At 32.2% G+C, this 16,311-nt stretch overlaps 1 protein-coding gene across 1 annotated transcript; it reads left to right on the top strand.

Annotated features, from left to right (window-relative positions):
• The first annotated feature begins 5,580 nt into the window (after nt 1–5,580).
• LOC113750203 (indole-3-acetic acid-amido synthetase GH3.17-like) lies at nt 5,581–10,195 on the top strand. Its single transcript, XM_027294179.1, is given in 5 exon segments — nt 5,581–5,628; nt 7,572–7,865; nt 8,014–8,115; nt 8,212–8,993; nt 9,419–10,195. Coding segments are annotated over 4 exon segments (1,746 nt in total). The 5' UTR covers nt 5,581–5,628; nt 7,572; the 3' UTR covers nt 9,988–10,195.
• Nucleotides 10,196–16,311: the final 6,116 nt, after the last annotated feature.

Here is a 16,311-nt window from a genome sequence, read left to right as displayed (position 1 = left end):
AAGTAAATTTAATTTAATTCAAGATAAGCGAGCTCTAACCAAAGAAATAACTCTACGAGTGATTCAAATAACTGATCATCGATGTAAGAATTATTTCAATTATTCGTTAATAAACAGGTTATAGTTGTTATACAAACGATAAACAATCAACTTTTTCGTAGTGTTTCAATAGTCACGGTACGCTCGTTAACTACTTCCCTATCCAAGAGATAACTCTAAGTACGTCCAAAGGATTTAATTTCTTAATTGTATTAAAAATCAGAAAAAATGTGTTCTAATTAACAAACCCACTACCAGGGTTTATTTAAATTAGATCGTATATCTCTCTAGCATGGTCCCAATCACATTAGTTGTCATTAATTTAAGACAATCAAACAATTACGGATTTAATTGTCCTAATTAACAATAGTTTGTTAGGTTGAATTAAATATCAGATGCCTTTGATATTCAAACAATTAACAACCATAAAAAATTAAACCAGAAAACATACAAATATTAACTAATAAAAGAAATTAATAAAAATAGTTAGATCTCACAGTTGTTAGTGAACCAAGCTCATTGTTACTCCTCAGCTAGAAAATAAAAGTTTAGCTATGCATCATCGAAAAAAAATCCACAAGAGTTTCTTGATAGAAATTTCATTTGGTTCTCTCAAAAAGTAGATGGAAAAAAACAAGAAGAAAAAAAGAACCAAGCGATGGCTCTCTAATGCTCCAAAGAGTCACCCCCAATTCGTTTTTTGGCCGACTCCTAATCAAATGGGTCCGTCCCTCTGTTCCTCTTTGTTTCCTACTTAACAACAACTGCTAATAATAAAACCTGTTTTCCAAATAGACAAAGGAAACTACTAAAGATTATAATTCAAATTTTTTAATTCAATACTAAAACTAATAATGAAAATTAAAGTCTTCAAAATCTTCATCCAAAAACTGCCCTGAGTTCGATTTTGACTTAGAAATAGGCCATGAATGTGCCACCATCAAATCAATTCTTAGAATGCTGGAAAATTGCTCCTTTTGATCGTGTTTCGCATATTTTCCTACAAGTAGTACCATTAACTGAATATCAGTAGAATCTAACAATTAAAACAATATTTGGTAAGAATAAAGGGAAAATTAATCATAAATTTAATAACAAATTTCAACCTATTATATTCATTTGGCTATTGAATCAATTGGGTGTCAAAACTGTATTGATTTAGATGTGTAATTCGGTATCATATTAGTTGATAGTTGAAAACAAATGGTTGTTAAAAGAAATATTCTCCAAAGTGAAGATTTGTTAGGAAATTGACTTAATTTCTTTTAGGCAGATTTCTTAATTTGTGTGGAAATAACTAGTTTTCTAATTTGTTCTAGTTACTTGAAGTAGTAACCAAGAAATTTCATATTTGTATGAGTTTAGGAATTAGGAGTTATTTTCTATTCCTTGTGAGATTAGGAATTAGCAATTATTTCTTGTTATTATTTGAATGTTGGCCAAGTAATGTAACTTATAAATAGGTGAAGTTGGCATACTACAGGGTAGCACATAAGGGCGATATGTAGTTTTATACATGAAGTGAGAGAGGATTCTTGAGATATAAGAGATCGTATATAAGGGCTAAACTTGGGTTCAAATTATATTCTTGTATAGAGTTTTACTCTCATAACAAAGAACGGATTTCTCTCCATGGATGTACACTCAGTGATGGAGGCAAAGCACGTTAAATCTTGTGTGTCGTTTATTTTTCATACTTATGGTTTATTTGTCATTAAATTGTTGTGTACTTGATATCTCAATAGTCATGTATTCCACACTTGGATCCCAACACAAAATTCAAGGGTAAAAATTCAGAGGTCATACATTTATCTTTTTTAAATGACATATTTCCTCCAATGGGAGAATGCTATTTTCATCCGATGGCATGAGAAGGGTGAACTTATCAAGGCTCGAAATTATGATGGCATAATTGTCTTTTCAGCTACTGACATGAACCAAAGTTCATTTCATGGGTTTGACTATTAGTCATGGGGTTTGATATGCATACTTGGTGAATAAAGGGGCAAAATTATAATTGAGCCTTATTGCATGTGGCTACTCCAATTAACCTAAATTTATCATAACTCACATTAAAAACTGTACAACTTTCTTCTGTAAATCAATATGTTGATGTTAATTGTCAAAAAATATATGAATTCGTTGTGTATGCTCCATCATTAACCAATCATCATAAACTTTTGAGGTTCATCAAGTTGTTTGGAACAGAGCAGGAATACAATATTGCTCCGTTAAGTTAGTGGTAGAGCGACAAATCTAGACACAATTGTTGTTTCAGCTAGTTTGATCCAATGTTTTGAAAACCGGACCGGACCGGACAGTTCGACCAGTTGAACCGTGAACCGACCATGCCTCCGGTCTGGTTCAATTAAAAACCCAAAGAATTAATTGAACCGGTCAAGACCCGATTGAACGGTGAAAACCAGGAGGTTCAACCAGTTTTTATTAATTATTTATTTTCTAAAATAAATATATTAGTTTTATTCAAAATTTTTAATACTAAAATGAATAAAAAATTATTAACCTTTGAACCAGGGTCGAACCGGTTGAACCGATCGAACTGTGAACCGAAAGGTTCTCCGGTTCACTCTCCGGTCCGGGTTTAAAATCATTGGTTTGATCTAAACAAGTCCTAACAGGATGCCAAAAAAAGCATGTAGTCTTATTTTTTTTAGTAATAATAATGTTTGAGTACGTGGAGAACAAGATTATCTTATTCCAATCCAGAGCAAGCTAACAATGCATTTATCAGTACAAAAAATGCCCAGAAATTGCACAACAAATTCTTCTCGAAATTCTCCATATGTCATATAAAGCACCTTAAAATCTTCTAGATGTCACATGGAGTGTCTTGTAGTAGTTCTTATAGATTGCTTATTAATGAGAGACTACTGGTAACGAGATTTGTATTTGAACTTCTCTTAGATAATGTGAACGAACCTTACCAATTGAATCCACTCTCATAAAATACTAGTAATACAACAATATGCAAAATTACAATGAATGTTTCTATTCACTGCAACTAATTGTGTCTTGACAATCAAGCCTATCAATCCAATTTCAAATCCACCGCCACCATGTATGAAGCAATTGCCTAGCAATTTCAGAAAGTCCCTTCCCCCAGTTGACTACCAAATGAAATTTATACACATGAAATGGAAAGTAAAACATGTGGGAAATTAGGTAAGGGAAGATCTAATAATCTCATAACACAAGGGATTATCTATTTGGGAGAAATATAGTTTTGGTTCTCAATGTTTAACCTATATGTCAAATTAGTCCTCAATATTTTGTCAATAGCAAATTTAGTCCCCAAAGTTTGTGATTTTAGACAGCTTTAGGACAACTAATGGAAAATCATCATAACTAATGGTCAACATCAAATTAGTGTTAGTCAAAAGTTTTGAATTTTATATTTCTAGTCCCAAATGTTTCACTTTTCGATCATTATGGTCCCATAGGTTTTAAGTAGTTATAACTAAGGCTTTTAAAATAAAATAATATGTGAATTAAATTAAATATATGACAAATTTGTTCCTAAATTTCTATAAAATTTCATGAAAACACATTATATTGATACAACATGATGGTAGCCTAAGTAGTACATCTTTGTTAAATAAATTATAATTGGATGACAATATACCAATAATAAATAAAATATAAAATAGTGGAAGAAAAAGAGAATTATAGTTTTATAATTTAAGTTTATTATAATTACTACTACACAAATTGTTGCATGTCTTGCGTACGTAGACTTCAAATCCTTGTAGTTAGCCATTGTAATTATAAAAACTAGTGAAGATAAGTATCAATATGAAGTGATCTTAGGAATTCTTTAGAAAACTTTCTTTATTTCTTGTTGTCTTTCTTATAAATTAAAATCCAATGTTCCAATATTGTAGATTTAAAGCATTTATTTTTAATATCTATGTACTTTTTTTGTAAAATATCATAATGTCATTAAAATCTGTACTAATGGTAGAAATTACATCGTTAAACATACACAGATATCAAAGAACAGATCTGAAGAAATGATACTACAGATCTAAAATACAATAAAAATCAAATTTTAAAAAAATGAGATAAAATAATTGTAACTCCATGGACATCTGTGCATGTTTCCAATCGCTAGATCTGCAGATTAACTACTTCAAGTCCAATTATTATGGTGAGATCTGCCGAATAGATCCAAAAAATTTCAAATTTGATAATCAAAATCTGAAAAAACTCAGATCTAATAGAAGAAAAATTAAAAAAATACAGTAAAACTCTCACTAGGAATTCTAGGAGAGAAGAAAACTCTCATTAAAAAAATTTAGGAGAGAAAAATACTCTCACTAGACGATTCTAACGAGAGAAGAAACACTCACTAGAAAATTTTAGGAGAGATTTTATTCACACAAATGAAAAAAAATTATAGGGAAGATTCTTCCCATGGGGAAAGATTAAAAAAATCAGATCTCTCTCCCATGGGAGAGTTAGAATGGAGTTTTATTTAAAGAGTTTTCTCTAGAGAGAAGGAAGAAAGAAGGAGAAGAATCCAACCTTATAAAGTTTGATAATCATTTAATGTACTTTGATATGATCTATGTATTTTGATAATCATTTAATGATTCATATGATGTGTAAAAAATACCAATTTCATTTAAACTCAAATGTTAACCTATTAAAATTTAGAAAAATCAAATTAATTACAAAAGTATGTATTCAAAGGGAAACTTAATAAAGTTTTTTTTAGTTATCATTAAAAATAAAAATAATAAAACCTATTATCAATTAATTATTAATAGTGAGAAACAATAAGACATATATATTTTAACAAATTTTAGACTAACCATGCAAAAGAGAAGAAACATATGGGATACTATTGGCATGAATAAATAAAATAAAAATAAAAAAGAAGAAAAAGAAGTTTAATTAGAATTCCTAATACCCATTTAATTTACATTTCATTTAATATTAAATCCTTAATATCATTGTTTAAAATTTAAGAGAAGATAATAATTCAAAATCAAAATATTGGAGACTAAAAGTGCAAAGTTAAAATTATTGACTAAGGATAATTTGATGTTAACTATTAGTCATCAAATCTATTTCCTCTAATTGTCATACATCTGTCTAAAATCACAAACTTGGGGGACTAAATTTGTTTTGATCAAAACTTTAAAGACTAATTTGATACATGGGACAAATATTGGGGACTAAAAGTTCAATTCTCTCTATCTAAATATAATCTTCGGTCAACATTTGATGAATATGGACTGACGCTGACAACTTCCTGTAGCATGTTTTGATCAAAACTTTAAAGACTAATTTGATACACGGGACAAATATTGGGGACTAAAAGTTCAATTCTCCCTATCTAAATATATAATCTTCAGTCAACATTTGATGAATATGGACTGACGCGGACAACTTCCTGTAGCACTGGTAATTGGTCAACCTTTCGAGTTCAGACAGCTTCACTGTTCTCTAGTCCGTGCATCGCTGAAAAGTGAAAAGCAGTCGACAAAAATGGTTTCAAAGGCTTCATTTTCTGCAAAATTTTTGCGGTGGAATCATAGTGCAATCAAGTTTTTTCCAGGTGAGGTATATTTGCGCCGTAGGATTATATGCAATCAAGTTTCTTTTAGGTGATGTATATTCGCTTCATTTATTAATTTCCTCCTGTTGTTTCTGATGTGATTCATATGTTTTCCTTTTTTCCTATGCGATATGCTTACTTGGCCATATATTTACATCTTTTTGAACGGTTTGCATTTGTAGGTCGAAAGTCAACAAGATTCATGCAGTCAAGTTGTTAATCCTGTCTAATATGTAATTCTTTTAGTTCTGTTTTTTTCTGAGTTTTGGTTATCATGCTGATAAGTTTGGTGATATTAGTTGCCTTTGGTTGAAGGACGAAGCTCTGCTAAATTGGTAGTCAAAAAACTACTCACCTTTTTATCTGGCAAACTCCCGTTTACTAGAAAACCCCCAAAATCAAAACTTCTGTATTAATTAGGGTAAATTACACTATATCCTCCTGTGGTTCAGTGCTTTTCCATATAAATTTCTTACCATTTCAAAAACTCTACGTAGCTCCATCATAGTTTGGATTAAAACATCAAAATGATCGAATTTACATTCGATAATATAATCTGCTAAAATATCAAAAATACCCCTATGTTAATATGAAAACTACTTGTTAACCAAAGGGATGTTATGTATAGATTTTGAAAACAAAAGGTAGTTATGTGGAAAAACACTAAACCATAAGGGACTAAAATGTCATGCATTTTGTGTTTTCATATTTTGGCCATTTCAGAAATTTTAGTTTCTAGATGAGGATAATCTCAACATTTCAGTTGATAGGGATATAAACGAATCTAATCAACTTGAAAACCCTAATGTTCAAGTTTGTTTGATTATTTTAACAAGCTTGAAATTTTGTTCAAATTTGACTTATTTATTTGCCAAACCGAGTTTGAACGAATTTTTTATCGAGTTTGTATGTTATCGAACATAAAAAACTATTCAAATTTGGCTTGACTAGTTGGTTAACCAAACTTGAACGAGCTCTTACCAAGCGAACTCGATTCGAGTATCGAATAGGTTAGTTCATTTTTCAGCCCTATGAGTTGGTTCCCTTATAGAGTACCCTTTTTGTCACTTTGAAACTTTAGTCCCAACATAAGGGTTTATGCATAGCTTCGGAAACTATAGAAGGGTTACATGGAAAAGCATTAAATCATAGGGGGTAAAGTATAATTTGCCCTATTAATTATATTGCAGAATACAACTGGTATCTAGTATATTTTTGCCATATTTTGGAAAATGCATACGAATAAGCTTCCTTTTATGTATAGAAATGTGCTATTCATTTAAATTTTGGATCACCTCTCTAGGGGTATTATTAGCCAAATCTAGCCCAAATATTAAGGTACTAGAGCTCAAGATCAAAGAAAGTTAATTTGTGGTTAAGTCCGAGCTCAAGTTCAATGAATATCACGTGTTCATGCTTGAGTTTGACTCGAGAAAATTATGAGGACGAGCTGAAGCTTGAGATCAAGCTTGCTCAACAAAATATAGATAAAAACTCTATAAGCTAAATAAGGAATATTATATGGAGATCCCACTCAATTCGTATAGCAACTCAAATTACTCGAATTTGATTTGAGTTAGATTTTGACTGAACTCAAGGATGGATATAGATCCATAAGAGCTCGATCGAAGCTATATTCAAGATCATTTGGCGATTTTGGATTGTGAAAGTGATGAACATAGCATAAGGAGACTAAGTAACTCAATGAGTTTTTCTGTTTACATCATTACAAATTTACAATGGTAACATACAGCAAACTAAATAGGCATCTAGGAGAAGGGAATGAGGATGAGAGGATGGATCACCTGGCCAATGGGTTTAAGAGAGCTTAACCATGGCGTAAATCTTTTTCTCAAGACAATGTAGTTGAGCGTGCTTATTCATTAATTAATTTCCCTGTATATTTCCCATCCCCAAACTCAGATTCTGCATTTCTTTTCTTTACCAGAATGCTGCCAACCTTTGATCCAAGAGATACTGAAGCTGGTTCGAGGATTTTGGAGGATATAACCAGCAATGCTGGTCATATACAAGAACAGGTCCTGGAGGAGATTTTAACTAAAAATGCAAGCACCGATTACTTGAAAGGTTTTCTTAATGGTTACTCTGATAAGGAACTATTCAAGAATAAAGTTCCTGTGGTAGATTATGAAGATATCAAGATTTACATTGATCGAATTGCACTGGATGGAGAGCCATCTCAGATTTTAACTAATGATTCCATTACTGAGCTACTGATCAGGTAAATCAATTTCTTTGATTTATTGTAAATAGATTAAAGGAAACTCCTAAATGGAGTGGGCGGCAATAGTGCTGAAGAGCGAGTTATTTCTATTCGTTTCCATGAATTTCTTGTTTTTCTTAACTGATAACATCAACTTTGTTGGCAGCTCGGGCACTTCAGGTGGGAAGCAAAAGTGGATTCCAAAAACTGCTGAGGAGGGAGAGCGCAGGGCCTTCTTTTCTTGTCTCCTTGCTACTGTTCTGAATAGGTAAATTCACTAATGCAATGAATTTACAGTTGTTATTTCTTCGGCAGAATTATGAGAGTCAAATAAAAGGTGCTAAATGTATAGCTTTGAACTAAGGTACCTCCACGGATTAAACGATGGGAAAGCGCTGTTCTTTGTCCTTATCAGCCCAGATATCCACACTCCTGGTGGCTTAGTTTTAAGAACAACTACAGCAAGCGAGATAAAGAACAGAAAAGACAGATATCCTCAGGTTATATTGTGTGAAGATACCAATCAGAGCTTGTATAGTCAATTACTTTGTGGCCTTGTCCAGCGAGATGCGATAGCAAGCATTGGTACATTTTTCGCCTCGGGTTTGCTAAGGATAATCAAATTTTTTGAGGAACATTGGCAAGAAATGTCTTCCAACATAAGAACTGGACAAATGAGTGATTGGATCACTGACCCTAAATGCAAAAGGGCTGTCTCCTTGATTTTGAGCAAACAAATGCCAGATTTGGCTGATTCAATTGATCTTGTATGCCAAGAAAAATCTTGGGAAGGAATAATTAAGAAGATCTGGCCAAGGACCAAGTATGTCCAGGCCATAATTACTGGGTCCATGGCACAGTACATTCCCGCGCTTGAATTCTATACAGGCAGGTTACCTATAGTTTCAACAGTCTATGTTTCTTCAGAGGCGTGTTTTGGGATAAATTTGAAACCATTATGCAGTCCTTATGATGTCTCATATACTTTTATACCAAACATGGCTTACTATGAGTTCATACCAATTGGCAATCATCAAGATCCAAACTGCACCAATAGCAAGGATGCTCGCTTGAAAGATCACATTGTGGATCTTGCTAATGTTAAGATTGGCCAACATTACGAACTTCTTGTCACAACCTGTACAGGTAAGATCTATATACTTTTGACCTAAAAAAAGTTCTCTATACTTTTGATTGACCCAATTGCATATGGTATACTGTAGACGTGAACTATAATTCTGTTAGTCTGTCCCATGAAGAAGTACTCTGCAGACACAAAATTCGCTCTTGAACTGTTTGCATCTTATCACCAGAAGGTGTCTTCCGATTTCCATCTGAATCTATTTATCATGTTCTAAAATGGAAGTATCTCCATTTGTTTCTGCTTAACAATTGCCTTGAATATGTAATGTGCAAGAGTTGTTCTGATGTTCAAATTTGTCAGATATAGGTACTGCATTCTGGTTTTTCGTACATCTATTATCCTGATAAACATAAACAATGATGATTAGGGAATTTAGAAGCTCAAACGCTCTAATATCTAGAATATTGATAGAGGCATGTACTTTCAGGTTTATACAGGTACAGAATGGGGGATGTTCTCCTGGTGACAGGTTTTCACAATATCACTCCCCAATTCAAATTTGTACAAAGGAGAAATGTGGTTTTGAGCATTGATACAGATAAAACAACTGAACAAGACCTCCAGAATGCAGTTACAATTGCAATGCATATCCTTGAACCACTTGGGTTCTTTCTTTTGGATTACAGTAGCTATGCTGATACATCCTCTATTCCTGGTCACTATGTACTCTTTTGGGAGCTTCAACTGTGATCCAATGATGACTTTCCTGTACTTGATCAGGTTAAAATGGAAAAATGCTGTAGTTTAGTGGAACAATCTTTGGATCTGCAATATAAGATGCTGAGGAATCAGAGCAACACCATTGGCCCTTTGGAAGTAAGAGTTGTCAAACAAGGTTCATTCAATGAGCTCATGGACTTTTATGTTTCTCAAGGAACTTCTTTAAACCAGTACAAGACACCTAAGAACATAAAGTCTGAGAAAGCCATTGAAATTCTGGACTCCAGAGTAGTGGGAAAATTTTACAGCAGAGAAGTGCCTAATCAAGACTCGTAGCCTGTGGTCTTCAAGAATCTTTTTGCATATTTCATCCTTGGTCATATACCTTGTCTTGCAATGTCGAAATGTAAAAGTACTTCACCATTGTATGGACGTATTTGTTTTCTACTATTTTTCAGTTTGTTTGTGAAGCTTGGTGGATGAGGATAGTATCTGAAACTCTTGTACTCATCAAATTGAGGGTAATGCTATTATAGTAGCAAAAGATGTTACACACCTCTCATGGAGTCTCCTAGTGAGAGTTTATTCTCTCAGGGATTTTGAGTGACAGTTTTCTCCTCTCCTAGAGATTTCTAATGATAGCTTTTGTAGTTTTTTTGCTATTTTTTGCATTAGATCTAAGTTTTTGCATATTTGGTTGTCGGATCTGAAATCTTTTAGATCTACCTCGTTAGATCTCACTTTAACATCTGAATTTAAATCAGCTCATTAGCAGATCTGGGAGAAAAAAAGCATTGGAAGCATGCATAGATGATATTGGGGCAATAAGTGTTTTATCTTTTAATATTTTTGGAGTTTCACAGTGTAATATTCTATTAATTTTCTAGATTTGTAATATCTAAACAAACACGACTAATTTTGGTTTTCATTTTTCTTTATTTTGAAAAGATCATCTACATCTGACTCTTCTCCACTTTGCTTTCCCTTGGAATGCCCCTTTGCAGCACATATATTTCTTTATTTAATTCTTGGGCGATGAAGGTGACACTAGGAGATGGTGTTATTTTGTTAATTGTTATCAATTGAAAGCAACTTTTTTTGGTTTAAAGTATCCTTCATTTAAAGTCTGAAAAGGCCATTGAAATACTGGACTGCAGAGTAGTGGGAAGCTGTTACAGCAGAGAAATGCCTAATCAAGTATCGTAGCCTAGAGCTGAAGAATCTTTCTGTGCATTTTATCCTAGATGAAATACAAAGGCGGTTGTACATCTGGTCTTGCACTATTGATATTTACAAGTACTTCTTCACCATTATGGATGCATTTGTGTTCTGCTATGTTTTCAGTTTGTTTGTGAAGCTTGGTGGATGAGGATAGTACCTGAAACTCTCGCACTCGTTAAATTGAGGGTAATACTATTCTAGTAGCAGAAGATGTTTTCCTCATAACCAATTGGTTCTACGCCAAGTGTAATTAAGTAATTATAAATACTTTCCAACATTAAATTCAAATAGAAGATGAACAAAATTCATCTTTCATCGATGTAACATAAAAATAAAATAATTAGTTTCGTTCAAGTAATTATGGCATGATAAGAGGAGGCATGAATTAGATCGCTATTTTCAAACGATTCACGCCCTTATATAGTATTATTTATGTATTAGGTCTCAATATGTTGCTTCTTAGATACAACAATCTAATTTTTCCTACATTGTAATCTACTCCAATTTAAACAATTGAAAATAAACAAAAACCTAACCTAAAACCGTTCTTTGCCCCATATAAAAATAGTCCAATAATACATACATCTCTCTAGTGTATTATTTTCGTAGTAGCAGCAACTTTAGTAGAAAAATAGGGATGATTTCAGAAACCTCCTCTGAGGTTTCTCATAATATCACTCAACTCCTCAGAGGTTTCTAAAATCTCACTTGCCTGTCGTGTCAACTTGATAAGACTAAATATTCTTATCAAATGTCACAAATCCACAATATTACCCTTACTCTTAATAACTATTCAACCAAAAAATCAAAACAAAATTAAAATTTTAAACCAAAAAATGTAGATTAGAACAAAAAAAAAATTGTTATCTGATAATGGTCTATATTTCTCTATATCGAGATCATGGTGAGATTGCAAAGGACATGGATAACTTAAATCTAGTTAAAATCAACCACTTAGGAGGATTTTGGTGTAATTAACACCTTGAAAACTTTCGTAAACAGTTATATGAAAGTCAAGAAATTTTCTTAGAAATTACATTGAATACATGATGTTGTTTAACTTGTATTGAAAAATTAAAATAATCTCTTCATATATGTGAATTCTTCAAGGTGTAAATTTTGCTTTGTTTCAAAACAACTAAAATAAATAGTTTAAGTGAAGAAATTCACATGTTATAAAAAGTTAACCTTATTGTATTTTTTATTGTTGTTGGAAACTTTATAAGTAGGATAACATAAAGATAGTACTGGAATAAAAGTTTTATCTTTCTTGCATTTCCTTCAAAGGGACTAAAATGTTACAATAAATGTCAATTTAAGAGAAGTAAATGAGATTTTAAAAATCTCAGGGGAGCTGAGTGATATTATGAGAAAGGGGAGGTTTCTGAAATTATCCCAAAAAAATATAGTACAAGTATCCCCCCATGAATACGTAAAATTAGAAAGATTAGTGTAAAAAAATATAAAAATAATGTATTGTTTAAACCTCTGTTGATAAAAGTACAAAAAGGGCGAGATGGTGTTGACTCTTTCAATCACTTTTTATTCTCACTTTCCATTCTTCCCAATTACAACTAATGAACATTCACTAAATACCTTTATCATCCGATACATGTAATGTAAGGACTATAATTATACAACTTTATACCAGCGTTACATTTTCTATATTAAGAGTTCTTTTTCATGTGAATGTATAAATAATCAAACTCTTTTTTCCAAAATAGAAAACCTATTGCTTTACATCCTCTAATAAGCACTGAATGTTAAGGTTTTCATACAAAGGCTTCCATTTGGAAATCAGAAGTAAAATTCCTAAAAAGACACTTATTAAGAATTAAGGATAAAAATAAAAATTCATACAGTGTAGCTAAATACTATTTTCACACAACAAATTACTTATATATATATATATTAGTATAATGGAAAAAGTGGGTTGAAAGAGCATGGTAACAATTGAAATAAGTCAGTCACAAAAAGAAGAAATTAAGATGTTTTCTCATTTTATTTTTATTTGCTCATTTCTTAGTCGTTAGTAATTGATTTAGTTCTTTTAATTTAGGTTTCGTTTTTCTTGGATCACATTAAAGCAATTTTTTTTATAAAGTATTTGGCTATTGAAATGTTAAATTGCATTGTGGTAAAATATAGGAACTTTTCTAAATTTGGACAAATTTCGAGGGCGATAAATGTAGTATTTTGCAAGGTGCAATTTTGTCATTTCACTACTACCGTTTGTTGGGTTTAGACGCTATTACTTGCAAGGGTATAAATGCAATTTGCTAAAATCACAGGGTTCATTTGATAATTTAATCAACCTTCAGGGAAGATAGACGTAATATTTTTTGAACATTTTGAAATTCTATGTAAATTTCTTATACATCCTTACAACAGAGGTGTGATACTTTGTTTTTGTTCATGCATGTCCCATATATAATAATTGTCTTTGTTGTTAAGTTTTACAAGTAATTCATGTAGAATTATACCTTGTTAAAAAAATATTACATTGTTCAGAATGATTATTACTAACAACCATTCGTGTTCTTGGTGCAGATGTTAAAACCTGTGGGATAAAAAAGTCGAATAAAAGTTTTATACTATAAGGAATTATGACATTATCCGGTCATCATTTATTGAATAAGATTAAAACCATCATCCTCGTCACATCACTGGTTCAGACAGCTCTACTTTACTGCACCTTTTGGGACAAAATAGCAGGTCTTAGTCCCTCCCAAAATCCCTCCCAAAGGCTACATTTGCTACATTATTTTGCCGTGGGATCTTAGTACAATAAAATTTTTTAAGTCAGGTATGTTTGCTTTTCTTTTTCCTACTCTTTTTTTTTCTTGTCTAATAGCAATAATCTATACTACTTCTATTTTATGGGGAAGGGGGAGTACACACTATTGCACTCTCTGGATTTTTTTGACGTGCCCTCCCTAGATTTTTTGAGCAAAGGAAGCAGTGAAACTTCTTTGTAGTGCACTAGGCCGAGTTTGAACCCCTTAATCCAGTACATGAGAAAAAAAATTCTAAGAGACTGTCTCTAGCAACTGGACCAAAGCCCAATGGTTAACGTTTCTTTTTCCTGCCCGATCAAGTTACTTTTCAGCATCCTATTGCTCAAAAGCTGTTAATATGTTGCTTAGCAATACAGATACAGTTCTTGATCCTATTGTCGTTTACACTAATGACGACGAGATTTTAATATTTTATGTTTACACTGTCGAACGGTTTGCATTTGCAGATTGAAAGTCAAAATGGATACTCGTCTTTATTTTTCTTTCCTTCATGCAACAATTCATGTACCATTCCTACTATATATTACTCCCTAGATAGAGGATAAGGGGAAGCTAATGGAACTTGTGTATGGGATAAGAGGAACTTACCAAATCTCTCTCAAATCTCTTTTGATAGCCTACAAACTAAACCCAAAGGCAAGTTGATTACGTGTCTAATCACGTGAACATTAAACTATAAAACAGTCTTGATTCCCTTAATTGTTGATGGCTACTTCATCTCTACCATACAGGCATCCCAAAAAAAGAAAGCTTCTTCTTCCGCTGTTCCTGTCTTTATTTTTAATTATCTTCGAAGGTTTTTAGTCTATTGTTTTCAGTGTGTTTAAATAAATCCCTTCCTTTGTTCTTCTTACTTTTGGTTTAATGAAGGGTTTATTCTTCTTATCCCGTAATCAACCTATTGATCTTATTCTCTTAAGGATCAGGGAGGAAGAAAGAAGACAAAATAACAAGAATTTGGTAATGAGGTATTTTCCTTTTCCCTGGTTGGGAATTTTCAATCACTAAGGGTCTGTTTGGTTGGAAGTAAAATGTTTTCCTTGGGAAAATATTTTCCGTAGAAGTAATTTTCCATGAAAATCATTTCCCTTTCATCATTTTCAGGTGTTTGGTTAGTTTATTGAAAATATTTTCTTACTTCATTTTTCTGGTGTTTGTTTAACTTTTGAAATATTTTCACTTTTATCTCTATCTTTACTTTCTACACATTATAACTACATACTTCTTCCCATGCAAAATAAGAAAATTTATCTCATTGTTTAACTTTAAAAAATCTTAGAGAAATGTATATATGAATAAAAAATATCTCCTTAAGCAATAAACAAATTGCTGGCCATTTAGTGTCAAATATCAATCACATGCAATGCTTATTGTGACATATATCTTGCACTTTCATTGCTGAAAGTTTCTCTAGAAAAGAATGTCCCTATTATACATAATTAATTACTAGCATAGGATGAGCAAGATGAGATTTTTTTTTATTTTGAATATACTAGGGGGAGGGTTGGGTTGGGTGGTACGGGGGAGGGAGTGTAAGGAAGAGGTCTTGGATTCGAGTCCTCCTGTTTACACTAAAAAAAAAAGAACATACTACAAGATGTTTTCAATAAGTTTGGAACATACTACAGGCGGGATGCATGCATTTCGGAAAACAACTTCAGTAAGTTTGGAAGGGAAGTTGTTTTCCATAAGATGAGTGAAAATATTTTACATAGGAAAATGTTTTCAATAACTTTTGTGCAACCAAACACGAGAAATTAGGAAAATATTTTCCTGGAAAACATTTTCACTCGAAACAAACGGACCCTAAACTTTTGTTAATCAATTTTTCTTGGTGATATTTTGATTTTCTTCAAGTTTATTGGAATATTTTGTTTCTTTTTACTGCAACAGAATTCTCAGCTCCTAGTAAAGTGATAGTATTAGAAAGGCTTTGTCAGATCAGTGATGTTATACTACATTTGTGCTATAAAATTGTACGCAATGAATGACAGCATATTCAAGAGGTGTTATAGAATGTTTTGTTATATAATTACTTGAAAAAACCTTTGAAAATAATAATATATCATTTTTAAGATGTAATGTATGTAAAATATTAAAAAATAGGATTGTTGTAACTCTCATAGGTGGCCGATCTAATAAGGACCTTTATAAGATGAAAAAATATCAAGCCTTTCATTGACCGAATAGCTGCTGGAGAGCCATCTAATTTAATATCTGCTGAAACCATTACTGAGCCAATCATAAGGTAGATAGATGATAGTAATTTGAGAATTTCAAGAATTGTAGCATCCCGTGGAAATTTAATATAGTGCAATCACATTGCCAATGTAAATTACGGATTACGAAAATTACTTCCATTGATCAAAGTAAAAAGTTTTTTTTTTTTTTTGGTGTTTTATTACCACTGTGATTTTTGAGTAGTCTTGTAGAAATATTTGCAGCTCAGGTACTTCAGGAGGGAAGCACAAATTGATCCCAACAACCGGTGAAAACAGCAATCCAAAGAAGAAAATTTTAGATTGTGCACCATGAGGGTATAATAGTTAGTAATGGGTAAATTGGTCATTATAACCATGGGAACAGAGTTGAGTATACTTCTTTAGATTTGACCACCGGTCAAAATGCTTATATTTCAAGT

Source organism: Coffea eugenioides, chromosome 10 (genome assembly GCF_003713205.1).
Source record: "Coffea eugenioides isolate CCC68of chromosome 10, Ceug_1.0, whole genome shotgun sequence".
Lineage (NCBI taxonomy): Eukaryota > Viridiplantae > Streptophyta > Magnoliopsida > Gentianales > Rubiaceae > Coffea > Coffea eugenioides.
Note: the sequence above shows the minus strand (reverse complement) of the source record. Positions and strands in the feature narration are given on the sequence as shown.